The sequence below is a fragment of the Sinocyclocheilus grahami genome, unplaced genomic scaffold, assembly GCF_001515645.1.
Source record: "Sinocyclocheilus grahami isolate Dianchi unplaced genomic scaffold, SAMN03320097.WGS_v1.1 scaffold321.1, whole genome shotgun sequence".
Classification (NCBI taxonomy): domain Eukaryota; kingdom Metazoa; phylum Chordata; class Actinopteri; order Cypriniformes; family Cyprinidae; genus Sinocyclocheilus; species Sinocyclocheilus grahami.
Window position 1 is genome coordinate 859633 of NW_015505500.1, and position 17503 is coordinate 877135.

The 17503-nt window shown below is 38.0% G+C and overlaps 1 protein-coding gene across 1 annotated transcript; it reads right to left on the reverse strand.

Annotated features, from left to right (window-relative positions):
- Nucleotides 1-1489: 1489 nt before the first annotated feature.
- scara3 (scavenger receptor class A, member 3) lies at nt 1490-12856 on the reverse strand. The gene is made up of 7 exons (XM_016294638.1): nt 12413-12856; nt 8334-8369; nt 7961-8005; nt 7340-7459; nt 6050-6130; nt 4462-5505; nt 1490-2782 (listed from the first exon to the last, which is right to left on the reverse strand). Exons 1-7 carry the CDS (start codon nt 12417-12419, stop codon nt 2346-2348), a joined length of 1770 nt encoding a protein of 589 aa, XP_016150124.1. The 5' UTR covers nt 12420-12856; the 3' UTR covers nt 1490-2345.
- Nucleotides 12857-17503: the final 4647 nt, after the last annotated feature.

Below are 17503 nucleotides of genomic sequence, written 5' to 3' on the forward strand. Positions count from 1 at the left end.
TTCAGGAACAGCATGTCAGGGAGACGCTGTGTTTCAGTGCGAAAGCAAAAGCCCTTTATTTGGCCTTCCGGAAGTAGATGCAATTAGGAATCATTGGTTAAGATTTATTTACAACAGAACAGCACACCCCAGATGTTCGAATTTGTGCACTTTCGGCTTGAACTGATGGTAAAACTAATGACATTATTAACTGTCTTGATATTTACTTTGAAAGCTGAAGCTCGCGGATTATGGTAAGGGGGTTACATTTCCGACGCGTGCTTGTGGTGTTCGGCCAATCACAATGCACTGGGTCAGCTGGCCAATCAGAGCAGACTGCGCTTGTCAAAGGAGGGGGCTTTGTTGAAAACGACGCGTTTGAGAGAGGCGGGGCATAGAGGACCTACAATAATGTACAGTATTTGAAAAATAATGTGTTTTTTGAACATTAAAGCCTGTCAACATATTCTGTTACACCAAATACACTAAATAACGATCTTTAAAATAGCATTTTATGACCCCTTTAAAGATTTAATCAAACCGCTGGGTCAAAACAGCCCAATTGCTGGGTTTGTCCCTATTTTACCCAGCACTGGGTTGTATTTAACCCAGCATTTTTTAGAGTGCAGGGATCTTGCACCACATTTAAATGTCAATCATCTAATGTTAATGGTTTGTTTCCTGATTGGAACTTACAGTCACGATTCAATAAGAAAAGTTAACGCTAGCTATGACAAAACTAATTTCTTTTATGTACTGTATGTTGAGAGATGAAACATACTGTAAAAGTCATTATGTGATATGCTAATCAACACACTAATGCTAATCAACACTAGACTTGCTAGCATTAGTTATGTCACTAGATTGACTCTTGATCATGTAGATTTTATTTCAGCTTTGCACTTAATTTTGATAGTGTTCTGCTGAAATGAGCCATATAATGATCCCTTATAATGGAGTTGACCTTTTCACTGTAGTCATAATGATGATTTATTGTCGCATGTGGAAACTGTTTATGCTTGCTAGTAGTCAGATATCACAGATATTACACTTTGATGAATAAAAATCTCTTTACCCAGCCAGCAAGTTGTTGTAATAATGAAATTATACAAACGATGCAGTTTGGAATTATATTTCTGTTGTAATAGAAATATATACTGATGTTTTGCATTTACTTGAAGAGAAACCTACCTGTTAGATAGTCTACATTTCCAAAATTATTTATTTTGGTCAAATAAAACAACATCGTAGTTTAGTACTTGCACTTTTCAATATTTCAGTAATTTGATAATCCAAATCTGCAAATTGCACATTTTGTTTTTGGTTTGCTTTTTAAGCAACAACGAAAATGCAACATTGCGCAATGTTATAAAACATTTTGTGCTTGCTGAGTAGATAGCTAATCAGGTAATATATTTTTAAAATTTGTTTTCGTGATTTTATTATTAAACAGTAATCATAAATACTGTATTTGCTTAGTGAACTTGAAAATGCTAAACAAAAATGTCCCCCTTTTTACATTCATATAACCCTTTATTGTTGTGCAAAGAGAATAAACTGTATGCTAACACATCATGAAGTCCTCAAAAACACATGAACCCCATAAAATTACACCTGTTAAAATTCTATATTTACAAATTGGGAAATCAAACCAATATGAACATTAAAACTTAATGTTGCACATTGCCAATCATTGAAATAAATTTGTTTGTACAGTTTGTAACAGTTCTGTAAATTTGCTCAGTGCCTTGGTTTTGCAGTTTCATGCAATGCCAGCAACTGTCAAATAATGTGTAACTTTTCGCACAATGTTTCATAAGCTTGAATCTATGGTACCTTTAAGGAGTGGAAATATTTGGTTTACTTGAACTAATAAAAATCATGTTTCAGAGTACCTGCTCTGAATGTTCTGTGATTATGACGCCAATACTGCACTACTAAATACACTTCATAAAAAGCAATAAAGCACAGTCCCATTTGTCCTATGTTTATCTGTGTTCATATGCTAATGCTGGCTAATGATTGAGTCTAATGAATGGTACCTAGTATGGTTTCATAGCAGCCTGGCTCTGTAACCATTGTTAAAACAAGAACTGTTTATGAAGTGGCTCAATATCCTATATAGAATTAGGCTTGAGGTCTATCCAAGAGTGTTGAATGCCTATACAAAGTGTATTGTTGTTCAGAGCAAACTCCATATTTGGTGAATGTACATGTGGGCCTCTAAGATCCCGAAGAGTCCCCACTATCATCTTGCTTTGCGAGAGATCTCTAAGTGAATGTTTACCACCATCATCATCAGTCTGTCCAGAAAGGCAGTCAGTGTATCACCATTTGGGATATTTTGAAGTTTTATGTCTATCTGCTTATGAACTCTGAGCAGGCTTCCCTGGTGGTCCAGGTATTCCACGTGGCCCCGGTGGTCCCACAGGGCCTTGTACTCCTAGTGGTCCAGGAGGGCCATGTACCCCTGGGAGTCCAGCTTGCCCTCGGATACCTGCCGGTCCTTTGGGGCCAGGAATTCCATCCTTCCCAGCAGCCCCCATATCACCCTTCTGTCCCTTTTCAGCACGAGGCCCTGGTGGCCCTAAAGACCCTTTTTCTCCTTTAAGGCCTGGCCCACCTCTCATTCCTGAAGATCCTTGTACACCTTGATCACCCTTAATTCCCATAGCGCCCTTAAGTCCTTGAGTTCCACGATTCCCTGCAAGTCCCCTGTCACCTTTCGGTCCGGTTACACCTACAGGTCCTTTGGCTCCGGTTTCTCCCCTATTTCCTTTTGGACCTGGTGGACCAGACACACCTATAAAGAATCCAGAAAAAAGACACTTAAAGAACATGCAAGTGAACCTATTTTTATAGACACTACAACAGGTCTTCAAATTCGGCCCTAGAGGACCACTGTCCAGCAGAGGTTAGGCCTCAACCCTAAGTTAATCAAGGTCTTCAGAATTTGATCAGAGTTGGAGTAATACTCTGCAGTTCAGTGACCCTGCAGGGCTGAATTTGAGGATCTTTGCACTAAAAGTAGACAAATGGAGCGTAGCGATAGTTCTGGCAAGCCATGTTAGTCAAGCTCGCATCAGCTGACACTCAGCTGATCCACGTCTACCTATAGGATCAGGACACCAATCATAATTCCCTTCATAAGGTCCCTTCAGTCATTATTCAGCCTTTAGGCCATCGGGTGTTTCTGCAGTGCTGGTATCCGGGTAAACTTGCAAAAGCAAGAAGCTTATGTTAAGCTATTGTTTAAGGCCATCAATTATCTTGAGATATGCTTGCTGCTATGGGTCACCTGGTTATTGGTAATTGCTATTTTCTTTAGGTCTGACTACTGCAACATGCTGTGCTTAAGCAAGCTACACACTGTTGCATAAGCTTTGAGAGTATTGGTAAGGATTGTCTACTACACTAATGCGGGTTATCAGATAGAGGACATGTATGTCAGCGAACGCTAATATCATGGGAGGTGACAACCTGTATAAACATGACTTGAATTATTGAGATATATGCCGTGTTATGGATGCTCAGCTTAGGCTAGGCAGAATCTGCAATCTCTAAACCTGTCATTGCTTGCTCAACGGCTACAGTACGCAGTGTTTGCTACAACTGGCAACTAGGCTGCAATCTAGTGGATTCTGCATCTTAATTTCAGGTTGCTTTAAAAAGGGGCTTTCTGCTTTTCTTGGCTGCTATTAAGAAGAGCACCTCTTCGCTGCTACACTCCTCCAGTAAGGGGCTTGCTGCTCTTCTTAGCTGAATATAAAGAAGAGCACCCTTTCGTTGCCACTCTCCTTCCATAAGGCATTCAGATAGATTGCTATCAGCATCTTGGTTTGGGGGGTTCAGCATATGGTTGTTTTGGGGGGTATTCTGCTCTCCCTGCTCCTATCCATGCTAGGCCTTGTGGATGGGCAGTGGGAGTGTTTGCCCAGAACAGAACCATTCCCCCAACCTAAAATGTATGCTAATCGTAAGTTATATTGACGATAGTGGTCCTGACAGAAATTGAGCGTAGCGATAGTTCTGGCAGGCCATGTTAGACAAGCTTGCATCAGCTGACACTCAGCTGATCCATGTCTACCTAGAGGATCACGACACCAATCATAATTCCCTTCATAAGGTCCCTTCAGTCATTATTCAGCAGCTATCGCTTCGCTCAGGAACTAATCACCCACCTCCATCCCCAGCTCCTCTTCTTGTCCAGTCAGGACTTGGCAGTGAATATATCATTGAGTCAGACCACTGAATCATGTTGTTTAAATAATCACGTAGAACATTAATGGTATCTGCTGCATTTATCACTGATGTTGGTTCTGTTCTGTTACCCTACGGGGGGTATTCTGCTCTCCCTGCTCCTATCCATGCTAGGCTGCGTGGATGGGCAGGGAGTGTTTGCCCAGAACAGAACCATTCCCCCAACCTAAAATGTATGCTAATCGTAAGTTATATTGACGATAGTGGTCCTGACAGAACTACCTTTCAGAATAGTGAAGTTCTGGATCAGCTTTTCATGACTGGTGTCTACCAGCTTCATCTCCTCAACCACCATTGATAGGTTCCTCACATCAGCATTGAGGCGTACATTCAACATCATGTACTGCATTCTCAGAGTGTCAGCAAGGTGAAGGAGAAGCAAGACTGTGTTGTTCAGGTTCTGCAAATCTTCTGTGTGACTGTTCAGCCTGGATTGGCAAGAGGAACTCTCTTGGTTGATGTATTGGTACATGCTCCGAACATGGCTAACGGTTGCTTTGAAGCTGGAAGAGAGCGTGTCGATCTCCATTTCAATGGACTTCATTCTTGCATCCAAAGTCACAAATCGTTCCCCGGTTCGGTTCTCGTAGTACTTGGCATGGTACTGGTGGTCATGCATGTTCTCCTCATGTTCATCAATGTAAGACGAGACATTATCCAGTTGCATCTGAAGGTTTATGACTTGCAGAGTGAGGTCATGCACCATCTCTGAACTCATGCTGATACGCTGGTGAGTGGCAGAGACACCATTCTGAACAGCCCTCACGGTCTGCATGGTTATGCTGGCATTAGACTTCAGGGCACTTAAAACTCTGCTGTAGTTCTGCCAGTCTGCTGTTATTTTTTGAAGCACCAAGGTCTCCTCTTCTGCCTTCCTCTGAAGAGCACCTATCCACAACGCACTAAGGGCGACAGTAGTGTTGACTTGTTGCATTATGGCCTTCAAATCATACTGATCCTCAATAAGGGTTTTCATGCCCTGATCAGTTTCACTGATGACAACCTGCCAGCCAGTTACCTGATCCAGGTACTGGCCCAGAGACTGGTTTATCCGCTTGATGATAATTCCAAAGGACTGGAGGTCTCTAGTCATTCTGTTGCTGGATTGCGTAAGACTTTGCTGAGATTGAGTCGCCTGTTCCAACTGCTGCTCTTGACTGAGTACTATCTTCTGGATCTTCTCATACTCTTTCTTCAGTCTGGCAATCTCCTCTTTGTACTGAGCAACATCTAAGCAGTTGGAATAGTTGTTTACAGCGCTGATATCTGCAATACAACCACCAAACCGTGAATCTCTTGTACCGCTGACACAAAATACACTGTAAATTGCATGAAAATGCAGTTTTGTTTTAACAGACTGAGCACTCTGTGTGCACAGCTGTTTTGTAGGCCATTATTTCGGTAATAAATGATCCCTCATGAGGTTTTACTCTCTGAGGGGTTCACCGACCACAGGAAGTGAACGGAGAGATTAGACAAACAAATTAGATAAATCTAGCAGACCTATTTTAAACAGAAGCAACTGTGTGAAAACATGTTTTTCTTTTTACATTTTCATTTTCCTGTTGTAGAGCTTTGTGTTTATTGTTAACTAAAACCGTTTTTGGTAATTGAAACAAAGCTTAGAAAAATATTAGATAAAAACTTTAAAAGTTAATTGTTGCCTTGTCAGCTAAGTGGAATAAGTGTAAGTACTACAATTAATTGAAAATAAAATCAATTAAAGATATATAGAAATATATTACTAAAATTAAAATTAAAACTGAAAATATAAAAAAATAATAGTCAATTCAAAAATAAGAATTCTTACCTTTTATGCTTTCTTGGACCTTTGAAATCTGTTTGCGGTAAAACGTCTCCTCTTCAGATAAGGTGTCAACTCTCCTGAAAACTGATGAGACAAATTTAATAATATTAAAACCATTATTTTAGACATTTAGGTGATGCGAAATAAGCAAGCAAAAGAAATAAATTCACATTTGATACAAATTTCTAATTCTAATAAAAAATGTGAAATTGCATAATATTTTTGGAACAGCAAACCCAGCTTAATTGATCTCTGTTTCCTCTCAAAAAAATACATGTTTGGAATTCTTTTTAGAACCTGTCTTCAAACACCAAGACTTAATCTTGCACTATGGGGACTGGTAAAGTATAATGGAACTTCATTTGCGGTTGTAATTTATATTCTAGCTGTATGAAGGCATTTAACATGCTGTATTTTAAAAAGGTGATCAAAGGAAATTGCTTATTTTTTATCACTAAACAGGATACTTGTTACTTGATCTACTTGCCTTGTGCAAACTTCAGATTAACTTCCTTCATCAAATTCCTTAACATAGTAGTAGTATGCATATTACACACATACTACAACAACATTTTTGAGGAGTTACAGCAATATGAAACAGATGTGTATGTGGCATCATTATGAAATATCTAGGTTTGTTTTTCTTTAAATGAAACCATCATCATATATTTTTCATCAAACCAAACAACATTCTTATTGATTTGTTTTGCCACAGTTTAGCTAGTTGTGGGCTGACATGGTAGTATTAGAACCGGCAAGCGTGACAATGAAGTCATGAAGTTCTTGTTGAAGCCCCATTGCATTTAGAACTTGGGTTTGTTTTTGTACACTTGTGTATGGTGAAATATATTGTAGGTATGATTCGTAGTTCTTTCACTATTGTCTTTCGTTGTGCTTTCATACTTGTTAGTGGGGCAAAGGATTCAGATTTGGCATCTAACTTCACACATGATGTGAGATTTATTGTGTGGGCAAGGTTTTGCTCACTTCTAACTATTAAATCTGGAAATTGTTGACCTTGAGCATTATGCTGAATCAAAACCCACACTGCATGTTGTAACCATGTGAAGGATGAGAATTGGGATGTCCTACATTCCATTCTCTGGCCCATAACTGACTCCCCCCAGCAGTGAGTCTTCTCATGTGAAAATGCTGATCGCTGATTCATGAAAAAATATTTTATTACCATTTAACTTTCTTTGTTCACTTTGGCGTCACTTTACAGAATGAGGAAAACAAACAAACAAACAACAAAAAACTTGTTGCAAACATGATTGTACCTTGAAAACTTACCAAGGGATGCCAACACGGCCACTGCAATGATGAGCAAAGCTAAAAAACCATAGAGCATTTTGACAGCTAGCTGAAGAGAATGTGTCTGCTGACATTTCATACATCCTCCTCTTGCTCTTCCTATGGACACAAAAAGACACTCAGTTCTCATAAAGATGTGAACTTTATCATAAACTAACCATTATATCCTAACAGGTAAGTAAAAAATTAAAACTTCACCCCAAATATCAACATTAAATAGACTATTAACACCTAAATACACAACTACACTTGGGAAAAAATCAAAACAATAAAGAGAATCTATTCAAATTCGACATGTAATAATTCAACTGAGCTTGCAGCTGAGCTTCTAAATGAAGCTTTTCAAAATGCTGTCAAGAACTGAACATTTAAAACAGATGTAATCAATAGTCAATAATCACTCACAAAACGGTGGATAAATGTTGACTCATGTACATATAAACACACTAACAAACACTTTAGACATTGCAAAAAAATGTAGACCGATCAAAACAGTCAGCTTACTGTCTAACTCTCTTTTACGAACTCCATCTTTTGTACTCCGTCATGCCTCATTAATAAGGAGAGAAATAATCTTTAAGAAAGATTAATTTTTCTAACCTCTCAAGGGAGGAATTTCCTCTTCTTCTCCAGTTAAGTCCTCCTCTACAAAGAGAAATTGCACAAAACACGATTAAGTCATGCCTTTACAATTTATAACATTGTACTTGAAAGTAACCATAATTCTATTAAATCATCGTTCATCGTATTGGCTAATCAAGCCCAGTTTCCCTTGAGACTCATCATCTACCTCCTGCACAGAACAAAAACATTGTACCATCGTAATTTCAACATGTCAGGTCTCAAACTTTAATTGCAGGAGATTATAAAAGGACAACAAAATCCACTGCAGGAATTAAACACATATCTGGTCTTATAAGTCTATATCAAGAAGGCTCAAATGAAACCGAACAAAGAAAAAGACTCCACATACCATTAAAAAGCTGGTTCTCGTAGCCACTATAGCTATCTGCAAAAGAGGAAAAAAGCAGCAGGGTTGATGTATGTGTTTGCAAATTAAGGTCAATAGATTGAAACAAACTTATTCTGGGAATAACACACACGCACTCTCGCTTTATCACCAGAAACATAAATCATAAGAGTTGAAATTCCATAAGGCCTGCTTGCTAGCACTCGGCCTTAAGACAAAAACCAGTCAACTTGGACCGATTCGTACTAGATGAGGTCACTGCTGGAAAGAACCATATATTAGCACAATTACACAAAATTGGTGAGGGAAGTGTACTAAATTTGATTGGATCTTTTGGAGGATTTATTTAATAAAATAGCCTGGGAATATTTTGTATGTCAGAGATGCTCTTAACATATGCCAAAAAGGGCCCTTACTGTGGCCCTTTTGAGTTTAGAAGCCCATGTTGAGTTTGTTTTTAATGGCATACTAAATTTCCTTTATTTATTTTAATATAATGTTTTATTTATTTCATTTCATATTATTTTCATTTTATTTCCTATGTTTTATTTAAATGCATACACATTTACAAATTACTTATTTTAAATAAATAAATTGCATTTTTGGTCAACTATTTCTTGGCTGCAACACCAAGAGATGTTTTGGCCAGGTACACAACATGCTTTAGTTGGGAAAAACCACAGCTGTTCTGGCCATGAGCCACAAAAATAAAACAGTGTGTGGTGCAGGACATAGCTATAAATAGAATAGAGGATCAATTAGAACATCTGGTAAAGCATTGTCAGCAGAGGATTAACTGGATTCTTTTCTTATTGCAGCCACCCATGACAGTCAGTAAACTAAACAGCTGATTACTACCTGCTGAAGTACAACCAAAATGTATGAGGTGCTTCAAGTGAGGAAAGAAATGGGACTATATACACCATGAGAACATCTAAGAAGCTTTATCAACAAGGAACAAAGGCATGTAAATTTCATTTTATGTGGTCTCCAAGACCATCCATGTCCCACAACTGTTCCATGGGAAGAAGGAATACACAACAAAAAGCATGAACATGTGAGGGCATCTTTACAGAAGCCTGCAATCTACCATGTTTTGGAGAGTCATATTCTCACTGAAGACAAGCCAGGGTCTGCTTTGAAAATTGGGCTTGAACTCTATGCAGAAATATGAAAATGTGGCACTGTGTTCCTGGCTGAGAAGAAAGGACAAGAGTTAAGGTGCAAGGAATGGTGACTCAACATCTCTACACTCTGCAGCTGCAGGGCACTGGATTGGTACTAAAGGTAAAGAGTTGTTACTGGAGGTATGCCAGTTATCACTGCCAATGCTGTTAAACAGCAACCTGTTTTCTCTTTATCGGACACTACTATTCAGCAAGCACTTTTACAATAACATCCCTCAACACCACAGTCTCAGGGAGTTTGCACCTGCTTCGTTTTCCGTTTGTTTTAAATCTTGGGTCTGTATTTTTCAAACCCCGGGCACGTCTTGGAGCCACGCTTTGCATGCCAGACCTGCTAAGCTCATGTGAAACTGTTTATACCTACTACTCAAGCCGCTGAGGTCAGGTCTACCAGAGCCAGAGTGCTAGAAGGGGCAAAAGCTTGATAAGGGAGAAAGTGGAGAGACTTTACATTTCCCCACCAGTCCTGGCTACACAGGTGGCTCGGAGCAGACGCAACCTTGGGTCTTGTGGTAGTGTGTTGCCAACAGTACAGAGGAAAAGGAGGGGACCCTTCCGTCTGGTCTGGATGTCTGCATTCCCTTTGAAAACATTGCTTACAAGGAAGCCAAGAACCTTCAAAAAGCACTATGGCTGGGTCAACAGAAGTAAACTTAAAAAGTATGAAAGTTAATGAAAGAGGCAGGATATTTAATTAGCTGGCCGGGTCATTCAAGGATCTGGAGGAAATGGAAAGTTTCTACATTTGGAAAGAAGTCTAAGAGCATAAGATGAATATGCCAATGTTTATAAAGGGTGGGCACTCACATTCTGCATGTTTTCAAAATTGAGTTGCATGATGTAAGGTTTAAACAAGCAGGGAGTCTTATGTTTACAAGTTACAACAATATTATACAGTAAATGGTACTTAAAGGTCAAAATCTGGCCATGTCTGCTGTTTTCTCTCTAAATCAATAGCAATTCTTGACCACGGACACAATTTAAGTAGCATTAGAGGGATATCATCAGTTATCTCAGGTGCACATACTTAAGTAAATCAGTCCACTTGGGCAGATGCTGTACAGTATGTTAGCAACCAGCTATGCAAACAACATCTGTGCCCAACCCAGACATTAAAGGTTAAAATTTAATTCTAGGTCTTCGAAACACTGTGAGAATAACTAAAACCATATGACTTCACAATGGTAGCATGTAAATACAGATTGGATGAAAATTATATATTGTCAGTGGCCAGTACAAAGTCTTGGTCACCAAGATGTACCGAGATGCACTTAATCCACCAAGATTTGGTTGTCAACATATTTATGTGATTTGTTATGAGGCATCCATCAGCTCATCCTCTTTTCCAGAAATACAGCAAGGAAGACAAATGTTTAATACAACAGTTGAGAACTCTTTGGAGAACAATGCTCAAGATGATATCTCCTTTCAGAACTTCACAATGTCAAAAGTTTGTGGTTAAGCTCTTCAACACCTTCTACACAGGCCAAAGATTTCCGAGGATTCTCCTAATCTTTCAAATTGTGCAATGGAAAGCTACTTGAGTGAGGTGTTCTCGGGTAACTTCCAGGGCTTTGATGTCCTAAAAAACGAATTTGCGTGGTGTGCATGATTTCTAAACTGTGGGTTCAGGAGTTTGCCCAGTGCCTTTAAATGGATACCCTTTACTGAAAAGCACCAAAACAGGAAACATCCAGTAATATGGGTATTATGTGACCAGATGAATGCAGTGGGTATAAAACATCTGACAGAAACGCCTGAAACTAGAGATGGGAAGCAGAGGCAGAGGGCAGGGTCTTTCCAAACCACAAAAACCCAACCACAACTAATAAAGACAAGTGTCTCCACAGTTCTGGTTGATGTATAACTGCTTTACACGCATTTTAAAAAGTATGAGCAGTTCATCCCTAGAGTTCAATGGAGAGTAATTGAAAACATTCATACTGTATACTATAGTTCATGAAAACAAAAGAGTTGAAAACTGGAGGTGAATCTCACCCCTCTACTCCCATCTTTAGATATTGACATGTTTACAGTCACACATGGGTTGACTTAATTGCATGAAAGTACACGTTCTTGGATGATTTACAGCTTGTTTTCTGAAGCCAAACTTTTTTTAAGGCAACCCCATTAGACTGTAACAAAACAGTTTTTTCTTTGACCATTAAACAGGTCCTTGTGTGTTCAATTATAAACAAATATGAAGAGCAAGTGTGTTTCATTATATCTGATACACTTCAATTAGATGTAATCGAGATTAAGAAGAGCCTATCTGCCTATTTCAAATAGATGCATCGGTCAGATCCTGGGAAAACAGCTGAAGGGAACGCATGTATGTGTGTGGTTAGCACTGGCTCCACACCTGCTGCCCACACCAAGAACGAAGAACTCCCCGCACATCCCTCACCGCATGAGGAATGCATTAGGAGCAATACTCTTTCATGAGTTTCTGGATTATGCATTAAAAGAGTGAAAAATTGACCTTCATCTTGGATATGTTTCCTATAAATTAAAGATCCTACCAAAGGATGCAGATCCACATGTTCCATTTCCCTTCAAAAAGAACTCACTTGGCTTTTAGGAAAAAGCGAATTATTCAGTGTTGACTAAAACCAAGTGCTGCCCCAACAGTGTGGTTTATCTAAGTGTTTAACTAAAAATTCAACAGCAAATGGTGTCAAGCTGAGAGTGATGAAGGCATGATGTATTCTGCTTTCAAAGTAACAGAACGACAAACTCGCATCCAACATCAACAGGTCCCTGCTTTCTTTAGACTTCCAAGCTGTGGTCTTGAATATGTGCTGTCAGCACGCTCATGTTTGCAATGATTTTCTCACATGAATTAAAAAACCATAACACATTAGTCAGAAATCAATAAAAAGAAAGATTGCTTACCTTTCATGTTGATTCTGTAAAGTCACCCCAGGTCAGTTTGGTAAAGATGACTGCGGAGACTTGAGGCTGAATATATGTCACCTGTTTGATTGTTCAAACTTGGGGTGTATTTCAATGACTCATCAGAATCCCGAGCATCAATCAAGAAGCATACTGGTTTGTTTACACAAGTTAAGGCACCAAATCTGCGGCGTTATCCAATGTTGAAAACCCCTGTGGGTCCAGCTGGTGTGTCAGGAAGATCCCTCTATAACATGCTGCCTCTTTGCTATAGAACCAGAGGAAAGTAATACGTTGGACAATAACCATGTGCAGCTTTGGGAAACATGCTGGAGAGAGGGAGAGATTGTTTCTGTGTGGGAAAGGGAGGGAATGGATGAAGGGAGGAGGAGGAGAAAAGGAGGAGGTGGGACACGGTGCTTGTGCTTCAGTGAGTCAGTCCTGAGCACCGGCCTAATTGCTAACAAATGTCTGGTATTGGAGCAACAGGCACCTTTATCTTCTGTGGCCTCTGTTGTTGGAGATTTACACATTATGTTTGCCATATGGAACAAATGGGGACATGGTGTTCCTCAACAGAGAGAGAAACATTATTGTGCTAGTGCTTTTGTAAGTGCAAAGTGCAGCTTCATACTTTTTCAATTAAAGTCAGTGCATTTTTCTAAAACACTATTTTGTTCTATTTAACAACATCAGCATTCAGTTTGAAATCAAGTCAAGTGATACAGGCTAAGATATTTTTGGTATTTCTGCTGTAATGATTTCAAACTTTCAAACTGGGAGTATTGATATATTAAATAAATTAACCATTATTTATTTTGTAATTCCAGAAGTTACAAGAACCACATGTTCTTCATTTTAATTTAGATCAGAGGTAGATTATTTTGATATGTCAATCATAATTTATTAATTTAAATACTTTAAAGTCATCCATGTCCCTCTTGAAAGTTAGCTGAGACCACTCTGTTGTCACTATTTACTCACCATGTTGTCTCAAATTTGTATGATTTTAATTCTTCCACATAACATCAAAGGAGATGTTTTACCATAGAAATATAATATAGTTTAATAAAAGTATCATGTAAGTCATCTGAACGCCAATTTTGGTGCATGGAGCAAGGTTTGACATCGATGCTAAACTGATTTTCAAGTGTCTCAATCAATCACACCATGCAAGGTTTGAATATGTTGAAGCATGAATATGATTTAAGAGGCTTTCAGTAATTAATAACTTCATTCTTTTTCTTATGCAAAGCTATTGTGCGATTTACGAAGATTTGGAATATAGCACACAATATATGGGCCACTTTTATTGTGCTTTATTGGATATTGACAGTTGTGGTCACTATATGCTTTATTTTAAATATATAAACGAATAGCATAAACATTCCTCAAAACATTTTTTCTGTTCCACAAAAGAAAGAAAGTCATCCAACAAATGAGAGTGAGTAACTGATGACAGAATTTTTAATTTGGGGGTGAACTATTGCTTTAAGACCATATGTTTGTTGTTTACAATCTGCAATAACTTATTTGAAGACAACAACAACAAGTTTTTGTATAGAATGTGATTGTCTTTGGGAATCAATGGTCTGTGCCTTTGAATCCACTCAGTCACTTTTACCTCTTCTTCCACATGAGACACACAATACACACATATCTTTGAAGTCGTCTGTTTCTGATTAAGCATGCAGGATTAATGAAGGATTGATTAATTAAAACCATCTAAAACTATTAATCATGTACTAGTCAAGGGTCAACAAATGTAATTTAGAGACAGCTTCCATGTTATCAAGCGAGAAAGGTCAATTTAGGATGAGAAATTCTGGGAATCCTGTGTCCCATGTGGACATTTTGCAACCATTCATGGAGCTGGGTTTTGGGAAAAAGAAGATGATATAATGTTTCCGTTCATTCTCATGTGTTCATAACAAAAACAAGCTTACTTCTGCTCCACTTTAAGATCAGTTCTCCCATATGTCTGTTATTGTTCTTCCATGATCACCTAAGAGAACAAAACAAGTCGATAAAGTGAAACATGAGAAACAAAGTAAGAGGGAAAGAAAGTAAAAGCGCTGTTTGACAGGAAGAGCACTAAATAATTACGAACACATTCAAATACCATGGTATTTAAAGTAGACCACTGTAATACCATTGGACATTTCCAAAAACATTGTGCCACTGTGCCTGAAAAATAATGTAGCTGGCTGAAATCCCAAGCGGGAGGTTGGAAATACTGAGGATTTTTATGAGTCTTTGTCTGTAAGCATGGTATTTTGCATATGTAATTCGCTGGAGTGTTGAGGCACAAATTAGTACCGATTCTTAGAACATCAATATGTTGCATAGGTATCAGCATATAATATACACACTTGTTTCGATCATAAGAAGGCGAATTCATAGATACTAGACATGAAATAGTTACTTATATGAATGTGTGGTTTATCGTAAGCACGGATAAAAATAGTCTATAATACAACAGATTAAATACAACACAGCAATAATATACACACTGGCCTGAAGAAAATGGGTGTTCATTCAAAGAAGGTTTTCCTATGAATTAATTAGTAGAACAGTCCATTTCTCCTGTGCATTTTTACCCCTTGTTTCTGGAGAAAGCAGAATGAGAGCTGGCTCGCATTCCACAAGGTTGTAAATGTATCGGGTTACCATGAAACCAGGGTCTTGTTCGGCGTCCTGGGGTGTTACAAAGTATTTGTGAAATCTAGCTAACAAAATATATATTGTGTGTTGGAGTGGTCCAGACGCTACAATAATGACAATTCCATAGTATTTGTATATTACATTCACTTTTTGACCTTGCAGTCTGTTAAATGCACTGTTATTACAGAAGCTGCTCTATAAATAATGTTAGAACTGAACTGAATTGTATTAGAATTGAATTGAAGGTTAACTTCATTTAACTTGTGTGCAAGCTCTCACTTGGCTGGTGTTAATATGTGTGCAGATGTGGAAGCAAATGTGCTTCTAATAAATAAACAGATTGAGATTGATTATGTGTTTACTGAGGAAAGAGAGATGAGCTGACAGCTAGTATGAAATTGTATTTTAATGGTTACGGTTTATCAGATTTTGCTAGTGTAAAATAATATTTTTGGGACTGTTGAAAGGTTTAAAAAAATCTAACTTCTCTGAACTTTTGTTGCATTAAAAAAGTATCTTTAGGTGAACGAGAGGCTTAGCAGATGATCTGTTGTTAATTGCACCAGTGTACCTCTATATGCGGTGCTAGCATGCATCAAATTATTCCAAAACCACCAACTTTCATCTGCTTGCCAAAACTGTAAATAATTCCAGCAAATAGAGTAGTGTTTAATAGACTAGTACGAAAACCATCTGGCACTTCATATTCAGATGACTTTACTAGTAAATAGGTACCCGGCACACTATGATGCATGTTAGAATTAAAGAGTTTGGTGACATTTCAGAATATGCAAACAAAATTTTGCAAAAAAAACTAAAACTAAATATATGTTTTTCCTAAACGTCTTTTCAACAGGCTGTCTTGCATATTTATGAAGATACTGTTATAATGTAAGCCTTTCTGCTTGTTCACTTCAGTCTCTGCCTTTCATTGGAGTCACTGCCACCCAGTGGACAAAACTAAAGTTATTCAAAGAAAGAGTTCACCAAAAAACATTTTTTAATTAAAGGGGTCATATGATGCTTTTTTAAAGATCATTATTTGGTGTATTTGGTGTAACAGAATATGCTGACATGCTTTAATGTTCAAAAAGCACATTATTTTTCAAATACCGCCCCGCCTCTCTCAAACTTTCTTTGCGTGAACATTTGGGCGGCATTATGCTAATATTTCCACATAGTGATGTAGATATGTGGGGGCGTGTTAGAACGAGCCGTTTTAGGGGGGCGTGGCAGAGTCTTAACTTTGATAAAGAATATCTCTTTGGTTTTGAGACTTTAGTCTTTGCAACTTCAGGGATCTTATCTATGCACAATCAGCTTGTAACACTCCAAAGAGAAAGGAAAACTTGAAATCGCATCATATGACCCCTTTAAATTAAATTAAATAAATAAATTCTGTCATTATTTAAATTATTTATAGATTTACATTTAAAAAAAAGTAGGCTAAGAAGTAAAAAGAGAAAATGACATTCCTTGAACCAATGGTAGAACAAAACAATGTTCTGGCAAAGGTAACGTGCTTCTAGATTTGAAACCCCTGTGTGTGATCGCATTAAAACACCAAAAAATAGGGTGGAACGTTTAATACTGTACAGCGTGCTGCGAGTGATATTGACAGAGGAGGACTGGACCACTTACCGACATTGTTTTATGAGGTGAGATTTGAGAAGACGGGGTTCACCTTTAATAAACAATTGAAAAATGCACAAATTAATATAGAAAATCTTTGGCCAAATTAGAAGTAGGCTAATGCTTCTCTTGCACATTCAGTTTAGAACTATATGTCTCTGCGCTAGATCATTGATGGGGAGCTGGGCAATTAATAGTAAATATGACCAAAACAGGGTATTATTATTATTATTATTTTTATATGAATAATAAAATCACTATATATGCGTATAATATAAAAACAAAATATATATTGTGTGTTTGATTGGTCCAGACGCTACATACTATATGATATGGAGGCACCCGCGCAATCTCTCCATTTTTTTCCCCCTGCAGAAAGAACTTAGAATAGGCTACTCCGTCATTTTTGGACGTGCTTTCCTCACTGTAAAATCCAATAGTTTACCTTACTTAGATTTAATTAGTTATCTTTACTTAGTTGTTATACTTACTAGGTTTTATTAAGTTACAGCTACTTTCAAGGCAAATAAAACAATTTACTTACTGTTTTGAGTGACACTTACTTAAAATATTCAAGTAGCCACAAAGGAACCAATAGCATTAATAAACCAGTGAGAGGCAGCAGGGCACTAATATGTTGCTAATGTGCAACATAACAACAGAAGAAGAGGAAAAGAAAAAGAGTCTTTTCATCCATTTCCTCCATGTCTGCAGTTATCTTTCACTAGTTGCATTCACTCGTTTCCCAGTCATCATGAATGTTGAATTTTCAATACAACTGAAATATTTGAGAGA

What these genes read in the sequence shown, in the direction of transcription:
- scara3 (XM_016294638.1), bottom strand. An exon ending in CGAGAACCAGCTTTTTAATG is followed by an intron (nt 8,006 to 8,333) that starts GTATGTGGAGTC and finishes TTCTCTTTGTAG; the next exon opens with AGGAGGACTTAACTGGAGAA. An exon ending in GAACTTCACTATTCTGAAAG is followed by an intron (nt 2,783 to 4,461) that starts GTAGTTCTGTCA and finishes GATTCTTTATAG; the next exon opens with GTGTGTCTGGTCCACCAGGT.